We start from the raw sequence: 12,760 nt of genomic DNA on the forward strand, positions 1-12,760 counted from the left end.
CCATTAAAAATAATTTGGAAAACTCAAAAGGAGAATGTCTGTTGTCTTTACTAATATTTTTGCTAGCCATGTATTTTCTTTTTTTCTTATTTCTTCTTTCACTATTTCCAAGATTTATTACTTTATTATTTTCTTTCTGTTTTAGAGAACTACCTCTTTAGCAATTTATTTAGAATAAGTCTGCTTGTCATAATTTCTCTTAGTTTTCCTCCATCTGAGAATGTCATGTTTTCTCCTTCATTCTAGAAGCATAGTTTTCTGTGTTGAAACTTCCTTTCTCTCAGCATTTGAAAAATGTTGTGCCATTTCTTTCTGGCCTCCATGGTATGATGAGAAATCTACTTTCATTCAGATTGCTTTCCCCTATAGGTAAGGTGTCATTCTTCTTTCACGGCTTTCAAGATTTTCTTTGTCTTAAGTTTTCAGAAGTTTAACTGTGATATATCTTAAAATGGATGCATTTGGAGTTACTCTGGGGTTTGTTCAGCATCTTGCATGCGTAGCTATATGTGTTTGGCGAATTTTGATGTATCCACTTGCTATTTTAGCACTTTCTCAGCTCCTCTTTCATCTTCTTTTCCTCTGGGACTCTGATAGCATAAACATTAAGTCTTTTGCTATCATTCCATACATCCTTGAGGCTCTGTTCATTTTTTCTTCTTTAGTCTATTTGTTAATCTACTGTATAGAGTGGGTAATTTTCATTGTTCAGTGTTCAGGTTCCCTCATCATTTCTTCTGTCTCTTCATTCTTCTCTGAACCCATCTATTAAGTTTTTTTTATTTTGGTTATGTTAATTTTCACTTCTAAAATTTCCATCGCAGTCTTCTTTGTATCTTCTCTTTGTCTGCTAAGATTTTCTTTTTTTTTAATGAGACTTTCTATTTTCCATTTTTTAAAAGTGTGTCCGTAATTGCTCTTGAGGCATTTTATGATGGCTATTTTAAAATCTGTGTCAAATAGTTCTAACATCTTTGTCCTCTCAGTGTTGGCATCTATTGATTAAACTTTTTTTCATTCAGTTTGAAACTTTTCTTGGAGGTTTGGAGTGACAGCTTTTTATTTTTGTTTTTTTCCTGAAGTTTGGACGTTTGGGGTATTATGAGAGTCTATGACTTATTTTAAACCTTCTATTTTAGTTGGTTTCCCCTGACACTGCTGTGTTAGATGAAGGCTTCCACCTCATTATTGCTCGTTTGGCATAAAAGTTCAGGTTCCCTACTCAGTCTTTGCCAAAACCCAAGGGCAGAGAGTTCCTTGTTAGGAGCTGGGAGAGGGGAGGAGTTGGGAGTTCTGGTTCCCCACTAGACCTCCACTGATACCTCCCTCAATGGTAGGGATAGGAGTGCCTCATTACTCCTCCCCGCATGATGTCTGCTGATACCAACAGTCACCAACCATGGGCAGAAGGACTCATTTCCACTGGGTGATAATGAAGGCCCTGAGTCTCCACTAGTCCTCCTCCTATACCACCCCAGCAGAGGAGAGTGGCACCTTATTACCACCCAGTGGGAGTGGAAGGCCAGGCTCTCTCTGAGGAAAGGATGGGCTCATGACTTCCTGAAAAGCATGAATGTCTAGCTTCCTTCTTAGTCTTCTCTGAAACCACTGTTTGGGGGTTGGGATGCCTTGTTGCTTCCTCAGCAGCATGGAAATCTAGGCTCCGCTCTTGGCTTTTGCTGGTGAAAGTAGGAGTAGGGCTACTGAATTTTCTGTGTTGTTTGGCTGGAGTGAGATGGTTACTATCTAAATGTTTCCTCTCTTGTTAGGCTGCCTCTTTCATAGTCCTTTGGCTAGAGGAAGCAGACTTTCGTTGGAACTTTTGTTGTCTGGGTCTATTCCTGTGTCTGGGTTGCCAGTGTCTTTAGCTCCAAGTCTGAGATATATAGGGCCAAAAGAAATATCAGAAACTCACCACGGTATCGTTCCTTGAGTCCTGAGGGCACTAGTTAGTCGGCCTCTTATTCCCACCTTTCAGATTCTTCTTATGGTTGTTTCATATATATTATACAGGGTCTTTAGCTGTACCTCATGGGAGAAATAGGTAAAAGTACATTTATTCCATCTTTTTGGAAGTGGGCATTTCTAGACTGCCTGATTTTTCATGATAAGCTCAAGACCCAGATTTTAATATAAATTCTCCTGTTTTGTCTTTTTTTTATATTGGAAATTAATAGTTAAATAGCAGGCTAAATGCAAAATGTCTGCAGCCCAACGGTCTGTGCACTCTGCTCGGTTTCCTAAGAAATTAGCTTTCCCTGGCTAAGACTTGTCATTTTCTTACCTCATTTTATATAAATGTCTATCATTTATCTGGAGGTGACATTGCTGACAAACTGAACTATCAAGGGCATAGCCAAGAAAGAGGAATTTAGTGGGAAAAGATCACTAGGCAACCAAATTAGAAGTCAAAATGTCCAGACACTAAATTTCTTGTACTTTATAAATAGGTAATAAGCCTTTAGGCTCCCTCTTAGAGCATGATTTTAAAAAAATATGTGTAAAATAAAATCACATACATACACATGTAGAAAGTCAGCCCACTTTCCAAAGCATGATGCAAATTAGAGGAGATAGGATTTCATGAGTTAGGAACACTGCATACATTAAAAAGAAAAAACTCACAGTGAAGCAGAAGAGAAGAAAATGATAAAATCCATTAAAAACAGCCAAATCCCCTAAAAAACACTTGTGGCACCTCATTATTGGTGCGCACATTCTTACACATCCTCGGTAGGTGCTGAAGGTCTTCCTGTATCTGTGTGTTGTTCAGGTATTGATATCTACCGTTAGAAGTTTGAGTTTCAGGGATTCATGTGATCATCTCTACCTTCTGCCTTATACAAATTTGCAACTGCTTACCTAAGACAAAAAATTGTTTTTAATCATTCAGAGGAGAAGAAAACACCCCTTCTTAGAGAGTCCCTACCATGTTGTTAGGCAGCATATGGAGAGCTTTACCACAGTATCTACTTAAATTTTTATAAACACTCTATGCAATAAATACTATTATTTTCCACTTTCACTGTTTGTGAAATGGAGTTTGAAGGCCAGGAGTAATTTTACAAGGGCTCTGGCTTCTCAGTGACCATGACGCGATTGGCATCCAACAAGACTCCAGTAGCCATGCTCTTAACCAGCCTGTAATATGGATTCTAAAATGTTGAGATCACACATTGGGAATTAAGGGAGAGGTTTTTGGACTTCTAGAAATTGCATTAATGTTGAGACACTTGAATTCACTCTGCAGCAGCAAAAACTTCCACGCTGACATTGACTGTGTCCTCTGGGGTCTTGACTGGTGACTCTCAAAGATGCTTCTCAGCTTCCTAAGTCAGGAACTGTAGGCTCCAAGAAACTGAGAATTAAACTTTTTATAAGTGACTGTGGCAACAGCACAACTGTGCTTGTTGTTTACAACAGGTATACCCTCTTTTTCATTGCCAGTTGTCAAACAAAGGTGTTCACAATTACAGGCAGTTTGATACTCCATATTAGGGAGGGTTCATGAGATCCAGAAGGACCTCTTGGTATGAAAGGACAAGGAAGGGATAACTTGGCTTCCACTGTCTTGGGGCAGATGCCATCCACATTGCTGTGCATCCAAGCTAGTCCTTTGGTATACATAGGCATCCCACTACAGTGTGGTAAATAACCAAAGAAGAGCAGAGGGGTCCCAAACTACAGATCTGCTCCCCAAGTATTTCCTGACATACTGAGGAGGCAGTGAGCAACGGTAGCCTAGAGAAAAATCATTACACTGGCTCTGGGTTGTATTTGCCATTTTAATGAAAATTTGTATTTTCCTCTTCTGTCTAGGCCCTTCCCTATGGTCCAGGCTATTTTGCATGGCCAGTGAAATCACTAAGAGCCTATCACTTGGAACTTAGTGGCATCTAAGTGTTTTGGTCTTGATGATGTTTGTGTACATTTCCAGGCCCGGGGTGTTAAGCAGCAGGCTGTGGGGCTCCCTGGTTGCCAGATCCTATGTTGGAAAGGCTTCTTTCCATCAGCTGACCTACTGTGTTCAGTGCTCTTCCCCGTTTTTCTTTTCCACAGTGGATATCCCAGCCATGAAAAGGACAGTATGGGTAGGCTTAGTTTGATGGTCACGGGGTTGTGCCAGTTAGACCTCTGTGAGCAAGATGATGTCCTGTAGGTAGGTGACTAGGGCAAAGAAGAGACCAGGTGTGTCCAAGATACAGATTTGCAAAGAAGAGAAAACGGATGAGGAGTTTCCTGAAGGCTCATTAAAGAAATCAGAGGAAGATTACATGTCAAGAATGCCTTATAGGGCTTCCCTGGTGGCGCAGTGGTTGAGAGTCCGCCTGCCGATGCAGGGGACACGGGTTCGTGCCCCGGTCTGGGAGGATCCCACATGCCGCGGAGCGGCTGGGCCCGTGAGCCATGGCCGCTGGGCCTGCGCGTCCGGAGCCCGTGCTCCGCAACGGGAGAGGCCACAACAGTGAGAGGCAATAAATGCTGTTTAAAAAAAAAAAAAAAGAATGCCTTATATTATTATTCTCCAGACGCAGCCAGGCAAATTTTATGTTAGTCGAATGTGACCTGGTACCATTACAAAGCATCACCGGCATATATTTACGCCTCATACGCCTTTCTTTTATTTTTATTTATTTAATTTTGGTATTTGTTTTTCCCCAGTCCTTCGATAGCAAAAGCAGAGTGTAATTAAAGCGGGATAAAATCAGATTTGCTTTGAACCACTTTGCAATAAGATCTTGCATTAGAGTGACAGACTTATCATGCCATCTTCGCACATATAGAAAATCAAAAGAGGAGTTATTTTGCTATTACTTTTTTCCCCAAATCTATTCAATTAAACAGCAAGAGAATTAATTTACTGTGTCGAGTTCTTCTATTAAGGCTGATTGTTTAAGTATACATTAAGCGTTACGCAGAAGAAATGATGCAGCGCTGACCAAATTTGCCTTCTTGTGTTTTTTTCTGAGTCAGGGCGTGAGTCAGAACTGAAAGCAACATTTCTTAGGATCACAATCTGGGTTTTTCTCCTGTGATGTTTTTAGGTGGCCAAGTGACAAGTGCCCAAACTCAGGCCTGACTTTTCGGAAAGCATCGGCCTTCTGCCGGACCTGGATAATGGATGTCAAGGATCGGCGACACCGCTCTCTGACCAGGGGGCGGTGTGGCAAAGAGTGTCGCTACACGAGTTCTTCCCTAGACAGCGAAGACTGTCGCGTGCCCACGCAGAAGTCCTACAGCTCCAGCGAGACTCTGAAGGCCTATGACCACGATAGCAGGATGCACTATGGGAACCGAGTCACAGACCTCGTTCACCGGGAGTCAGATGAGTTCCCAAGACAAGGTATGTAGAGCTGACCGCACTGATGGTCCGAGCTGTCTTACATGCTTGCACTGTTGCACGTCGATGACAGAGGTTGGTAGAAATGGGGAGCAAAGCAGGCCGGCATCAACTCCCCATTAAAGTTTAGTTTAAGAGAACAATCTTCTCATTAACCCATATCAAACTCCTGTGGGGGTTATACAAGGGCCTCTTTTGTTCTAGACACTCAGTTCTTTGACAGTTTGGTGGTTGCTTTTGGAGACCTACCAGGGTAAGGTTTTGACAGATGTGACGGACAGCAGACCCTTGACCCCATGAGGGTTATTCCTGAAACCATCACAGATTCTGATCTTGAGGAACATGGAATTATCTGTGATTTTTAAACTATTTTCCTTGAAACCAGCGCACAAGCCTCCCAGAGTTCAAATTTCTCCTGCTTCTCACTTTGGGCTTCTTGGTTATATTCTCTTTGAACAAATGCTATAATGATAAAAACATATTTGAACCACCCCCCCGATACAATAATGTTTAATTTCTCTCTTCCCCCCCCCCCCAAAAAAAATGTGATGTTAATTCTGAGTTACACATTTTTTTGTTTGTTTTGGAGCACAGGTGAATTCCCGTTTCAGTTCCACTGATATAATTCCCCTGTACTTTCACACAAACTTAATTTTCATATAGTATTTTGATTTCCTTGGGGAGGAGAATGTTTTCGCTCCAAGCACTAACAGTTGGCATTCTCTTCATAGTCACTGTCCGTGGAGAACTTTGTTATCACTTGTCATGAGTTGCTATAAATGTATGGACAGGTAGACTCAAGCGCAAACAGTCCTGAGAAGCAGTGTGTCTGAGTTGACTCACGGGCTCCACGTGTTGTGCTTTGTGTACCAGCCTTGCCGTGTATGTGATTTACATAAAGACTTAGCAAAATTACAAGTGTATGCACAAAAATACAGTGAATGCACCAGGAAGGGTCGCTCCGCCAGTGCCAAGGGTCAACGGCCTGCCTGCTGGGTTACTGCATCATGTGTTTATGACACCGATTCTGTAGTTCTTGTTCTGTGTCCCTGTCAGTAAACGTTGCGACTAACTTAATTCCTCATGAGATACCTTAGCTTGCGTCTTAGCCCTTTCAGGCTGCTGTAACAAAATACCGTGAACCAGTGGCTTATAAACAACAGAAATTTATTTTGCACAGTTCTGGAAGCAGGGAGGTCCAAGGTCAAGGGACTGGCAGATTTGGGGTCTGGTGAGAGGTCTTTCCCTGGCCCACGGACAGCCATCTTTTCCTATATCCTCATATAGCTGAAGAGGGCAAGAGAGCTCTCTGGGGCCTCTTTTATAAGGGCAGTGAACCCATTTATGAGGGCTCCACCCTTGTAACTTATTTACCTCCCCAAAGTCCCACCTCCAAATACCCCTGTGGTTTTCGTTTCATGTAAAAAATTTTGGAGGGTCACAAACATTTAGTCTATAGCAGCTTGGAATTCCATTCCTGGTTTCTTAGCTTCCTTAAGTTACTTTACTTATCTTTTATTAGAAAACACTACTTAAATGTAATATATATGTATATATCTTATAATCCAGTGGTTCTAAAAATAACACGTTCTCAAATTCTCCTTGTTTAGCCTAGGTTCAGCTTTTATATTTAATAGAATATTCAACAAAATCAGTGGAGAAGCCGTTAAAATTGTTTTTCCACTGCCATTGTAGACCCTTGCAGAATACACTTTTTATTTAATCTTCACTCTTATTTTCTGAGTTGCCTTCATGTAAATGAAACACTTTGCAAACAGGGGGAGGGTTCCTTGAAAATTGTTCTGTATCAAATGTGTTTGATCTGTGAGTACTGTCAACAAGTGTTTTACTTTGTTAAATTCTCACCCGACCCCAAAGTGCATGTAGTGGGAATTGGAGAAATATATATATATATATATATATATATATATATATATATATATATATATATATATGAGGAATCAGCTTAATTAAGGGAGGGCTTAAATATCCACTATGAAAAATGAGGACACCTACAGTTATTTCCAAGAGCATCTCTAATACAAGACTCAAATATTTTGAAAGGTGATGCACGTTCAACACGGTTGAAAGCCTTTCATTTTCTGCTGTATTTTTGGTTTTATTTATGATACTACTGCATACGTTTTTGTTTCTCATGATTCTGGGCTGAAATGTGGCCTCTCCTTCCTAAGTCTCATTAAAGGTGCATCCTGGCTTCTGGATCATTGTGCACTGAGCTGTAGATCCCAGATTATTGTTGAAATGTGGATTTGCCTATCACCTTTTCCCTTATTAATATTTACATAAAATGAAACCAAGTGCTTGGGATTTTATTTTCATATATACCTTTATTCTTCCTGTTTAATCTTGTTCCTCTCCATTGATAATAATGGAAGTCGCTTGGCCATATCAAACTGCTAGCTTTGCAATTAACAATTCACACATGCCTTGTGTTGTTATTGAGCCCATATTTGTTTGTGTAATGTGTTTGCATGAATTAAAAACTGTGCAGGCCAAAAGTAGAAATGAAAAGGCATTGGAAGTATTTGCATATGCAAGTGCAATTCCTTCTGAAGACATCTATGAATTTATGCATGATAATGTAGTCAGTCTGAGTGGATCTACTTTGATGGGTTCTAAAATTGAACTCTGCAGGAAGTAAATAAGCACATATTTAAGGAGAGGAGGAACAGGAGATGCAATCTGGCAAGCAGCACTTTTTTGTGTGTGTGTGTGTGTTACGCGGGCCTCTCACTGTTGTGGCCTCTCCCGTTGCGGAGCACAGGCTCTGGACGCGCAGGCTCCGGATGCGCAGGCTCAGCGGCCACGGCTCATGGGCCCAGCCGCTCTGCGGCACGTGGGATCTTCCTGGACCGGGGCACGAACCCGTGTCCCCTGCATCGGCAGGCGGACTCTCAACCACTGTGCCACCAGGGATGCTCGGCAAGCAGCACTTTTAAAGTGAAACCTAGCCACTCCAGAGAGGGTTAAAACAAATTTTACACTCAGTAATAACAATACTTTTTTAAAAATGTCATGCATTTCCCATTTTATTTTCTTATTCATGAAATCAAAGAGGAGGATCACCTCAGCACTTATTAGCCTAGAGGTATATTAGCAAGGATCAGAGCGGGATCATCTCCTACGGTATTCTTATTTAAAACCCAAGACACTGATCATAAAACAAATGCGCTTCTCACATACAAGCAAGTTTGGCAAACACAGTTGGATGACTCTCCAGATGCTCAGAGGGGAAAAGACTTGCCAGCTAGCAGAAGTGATTTGGGGCCAGGGTCAGACCTTGTCCTGTTTCCCCAACTGGCTGGCAGCAAGTATCAAATGTGAGAACCTGCCAGGTCCCAGCAGGAGAGATGAGCCACATGTTCCCCTGAGAAGCTTGTGGAAACTCCTGTCAAAGTAAAACTTCTTTGCTTGCTTTCAACACAGAATCCTCCTCTGCCTCCTTCTGTTGTGGGTCTCTTCTCCTACGAAGAGACAATGCAAATTACCTGTCTGGCCTCTTTATGCTGGATCCTCCTGGTGTGAAGGGAGAAAATTATTGACCTTAGGTCTATGGCCGCTGGAGTCATTAGTAATTAGTAAATGACTAATCCTGCACTAAATAGCATCCTAGTGGTCTGAAAGTTAATGCGCCTGACAAAAGTGACCAGCGGTCTGATCCCTGGGCAGACCCAGTCTCAGCCTAATCTTTGAAATAGATGCCACTTTGAATAATGTAGGTCAGCCAAGTTCCCAGGCAGGTTGTATCAGCTTGTTCTTTGGGACCCTGAAGTTAGGGTGTAGAACAGTGTGATACACAAGACATCCTCCCATGGCTTAGGAGCCTAAAGTTAGGTTTGAACTCTGCTTTTGCATATTTATGTACCTGTGACTCTGGTCTAATTCTGTGCTTCACCAGGATTACTATCCAGTCTTCAGATGTATTAAACAACAACAATCATACTAACAAAAGAATAATGGCTAACAATTATGGAGACTTTCTTCATGTCAGGTGCCTGTCGAAGCATTTTACTTGTAGTAATTCAGTTAATGTTCAGAGCAATGTTGTACGGTAGGTACTATTATTAATCCCTTTTTTCATGGATTAGGAAACCTAGGCATGGGGAGATTAAATACGTCATCCAAGGTCACAAACATAGGAAGAACTGGAGACAGGTTTCACATCCAGGGAGCTGGATTCAAGAGCTGTGTTTTAAACCATTATGTTTGAGCACTTCTCAAATAAATAAGTAAACCAATGAGAACAAGCCATTCAGCTTCGGTCAAAGGCCATGAAATTCAATGGAGAAACCTTTTAGGTATCAACACCTATAAGCCTTTCTCAGTATAGGAAGTATAATCCCTAATGTTGATGGAACATAGAATGGGCACCACCAGCCTCAGTGCTGATCTAGATTCCTGTTCTCGCCCATTCCCCTCCACGTGCACAACTATCCCAAACTCCCCGGAAGCCTACCTTCCTACAGTGCTTCTCCACCACCCACCCCTGTAGGAGAAAGTTCCCAGTGTCAGTATGTGTGCCAGGCTGTGAGCACTGATTCTCTTCCCTCTCCTAGGTCATTGCTTTTTGCACCACCTCTCATCCGGGAGCACTAACCCAAGAAAGGGGTCACTCTCTAAATGCTATTGCTTAGGTAAGCAGAACGGACTGGTTTCTGGGCTATAGCCAAGGCTCAGTGGGCCAGAGAGTTCCGCCAGGCTTCTTATCCCTCTAACAGCCCTTCTTTCCAGTTAGTAGTGCAAGTCTCTTGAGAGGGGGCCAAGATTGAATTCTGTCTCTGGACCTCAGGCTGTCTGTTTGGGTCAAGGTTGAAGAAAGAACTGGAAGAAGACTGGATTTTTGAAAGGATGCTTGCATCTCTTCTCTCCATCAGATCTAGCACAGAAACAACTTTCACTAACCCCTTGATCCCCTTTAAAAATACATCAACACTCACACGTACACATTTGAGGCTAGGTTTGATTTTGGCATTTCATAAACTAATTTTCACTCTTGTGATCTTTCAATAAAATAATTTGGGCTTGGGGCTTCCCTGGTGGCGCAGTGGTTGAGAGTCCGCCTGCCGATGCAGGGGACACGGGTTCGTGCCCCGGTCCGGGAAGATCCCACATGCCGTGGAGCGGCTAGGCCCGTGAGCCATGGCCGCTGAGCCTTTGCGTCCGGAGCCTGTGCTCCGCATCAGGAGAGGCCACAACAGTGAGAGGCCCGTGTACTGCAAAAAAATAAAATAAAAATAATAATAATAATAATAATTTGGGCAATACGTTTTTGCTCTGTGTAATTTGGCATAGCATAAATTAAACATGTGCTAATGAGCTGAAAACTCATAAACTACCAGTAAACTCAAGTGTTACCTGTATCGATTCAATTGAGGTATGTTATAATTGTTGAAGTACATTGGAAACCTGTGAGCATTTCCGTTTGTGTTAAAATACTTGTTTTTCCACTGTAACCAAAGCAACAGTTAGGTTCTATTTTGAAGAAAACCCCAGCCTTTCAATTTTTCTGCCACAATAAACCATTATGTTTTAGGGAAGTTCAGGAGTTTGGTTGGTCAGTATTTGGAAGGCTGACCAGTACCTTGAGAAGATTGCTTTCCATTTATTCTTCCACCCCTAGGCAAGTCTTCTTTTCATACCTCAACTGAGAATAGTGTTTTACTTCTTAGTCTTTGGTTGTGTTGTTGCTTTAAAAAAAAAAACCTTTAGAAAAAGAAGGGCTCTACAACATTTCAATGTAAGATGGTCTGTTATCTTCTTGCTGGCTAACTTGAATGCTTGTTGCTTCATCTGAAAGGCATATGGGAGAGCAGTTAACAGTGCAGACCCAGAGTTAAACTGTGTCTGTATCCCAGTATTGCTGTGTTTGATCAGTATGACCTTGATCACATTCTAGAGCACAGACTAGACTAAGTCTTATTTTCTGTTCTTGTAAACGTTTCCATCAATAGGATTATTGGGATCCTTTCTTACAATTATGCATGTATGCTGTGGATGTTGTCTTTCTTTTAATAAAGTGCTGAATACATGCTAGCAGTTATGATTACTACTATTTTAGTACTATTGTCAGCAAGAGTGGTGATCATCTTCCCTCCAACTCTTACAATATTGTGTGTGACAGAAATCTCCCTTCTTCCCACGCCCACACCTTCGATTTGTTTCCTGTGACTTGCAAAACTTCTGACATCTTCAAAGCCAGAATTTCTCTTCCAGTTGTTGATAGCGTGTGTTTGACTCCCTACACACCGTACCTTTTGCTCCCAAAGATGAACATAACTCACAGGTTATTTCCCTATTTTTAGAAAGGAATGAAAAATACCATGTAGCAACTGTCAGCTGATGCCAACACACTGTAAGAGTTGCTAGTCCGACAATTTTGCAAGTAAAAAAAAAAAAAAAAGATTGGAAAAATGCTCTAAGGTAGTGTCACTGGATACAGTTTTTTTTTAAGATGTTTGTTTTATAGCATATAAATGGCATGTAAATCTTAGGAATGGGTTTAAATTACAAGAAGATTTTATGCATATAAACTCTGGATGAAAATTAATTCATTCTCATCACTCTACATGTAATAATTTGGAGTCCTTTTCACTTAGAGCGTTGAGCTTATCTGGATTTTCATTGTTGTATTCACTGCCCTTCTAGGATTACAGTCTTCATGTTTCCCAGTTGTTATTCTTTCGGTAATTATCTGCTGTCAATTTTGCATTCAACTTTGGATCTAACTTTCTTTGAATTGTCTTCCTTTTTCTGTTCTTTTTCCGTGGTAATTCACCGTTTCACCTGAGACCTTCCCTCTTTCTTCTCCATGGCACTTCCTTTAGAACAGTCTTGTTTGTACAATACGAATGTTCACTGCTTCTGTTTCTCAAGACTCTTTGAGTTACAAGTAAAAGTAGGATAATATCTCAACTGAAATTAGCTTATGAAAAAATCTGTTGCTTTGTCTTATGTCATTGGGGAATCTAGCAATACATCTGGCCTCACACTGAAGTCTTTTTTCTCATTCTCTTTACTTGGCTTTACTTTGGAGAGAGATCTGTTGGAAGTTGTCTGTTGATAACCCCACTCTCATATCTCTTCCCTGAGTAGCATCATTGGAAACAGTCTTCTGCAATCATCGGCAGAACATTCCGAAGGAAGATTCAGATGGGCCTGGCATGGGACACATGCTCATTCCTCTGTCACTCTAACTTCAGTTGGCCATGTCTTGGGCTTAGGCTATACCTAGAGGTAGCTTATAGTGAGTACTTTCTAAGCCTGATGGAATAAATGCCATATAGGATATAAAAATAAATGTTCTGATATCAGACATAGGTAAAGAATATTGACCGGCCTGATAATACATGCCTCCAATACTAGTGGCACTCAAGTCTGAAACAAGTGCAGTCTTTCCAA

General features: G+C 41.3%; 1 protein-coding gene across 1 annotated transcript in view; it reads left to right on the forward strand.

The window, feature by feature from the left end:
- The first annotated feature begins 5,118 nt into the window (after positions 1-5,118).
- The window catches only part of TENM2 (teneurin transmembrane protein 2), a 1,025,435-nt gene continuing 1,017,793 nt past the window's right edge, over positions 5,119-12,760 (forward strand). The window contains exon 1 of the mRNA XM_007447833.1: positions 5,119-5,344. Within this exon, the coding sequence (XP_007447895.1) occupies positions 5,119-5,344 (226 nt within the window). The remainder of the gene's footprint in view (positions 5,345-12,760) is intronic.

Source organism: Lipotes vexillifer, unplaced genomic scaffold, assembly GCF_000442215.2.
Source record: "Lipotes vexillifer unplaced genomic scaffold, Lipotes_vexillifer_v1.1 scaffold370, whole genome shotgun sequence".
In the NCBI taxonomy this organism is placed as follows: Eukaryota; Metazoa; Chordata; class Mammalia; order Artiodactyla; family Lipotidae; genus Lipotes; species Lipotes vexillifer.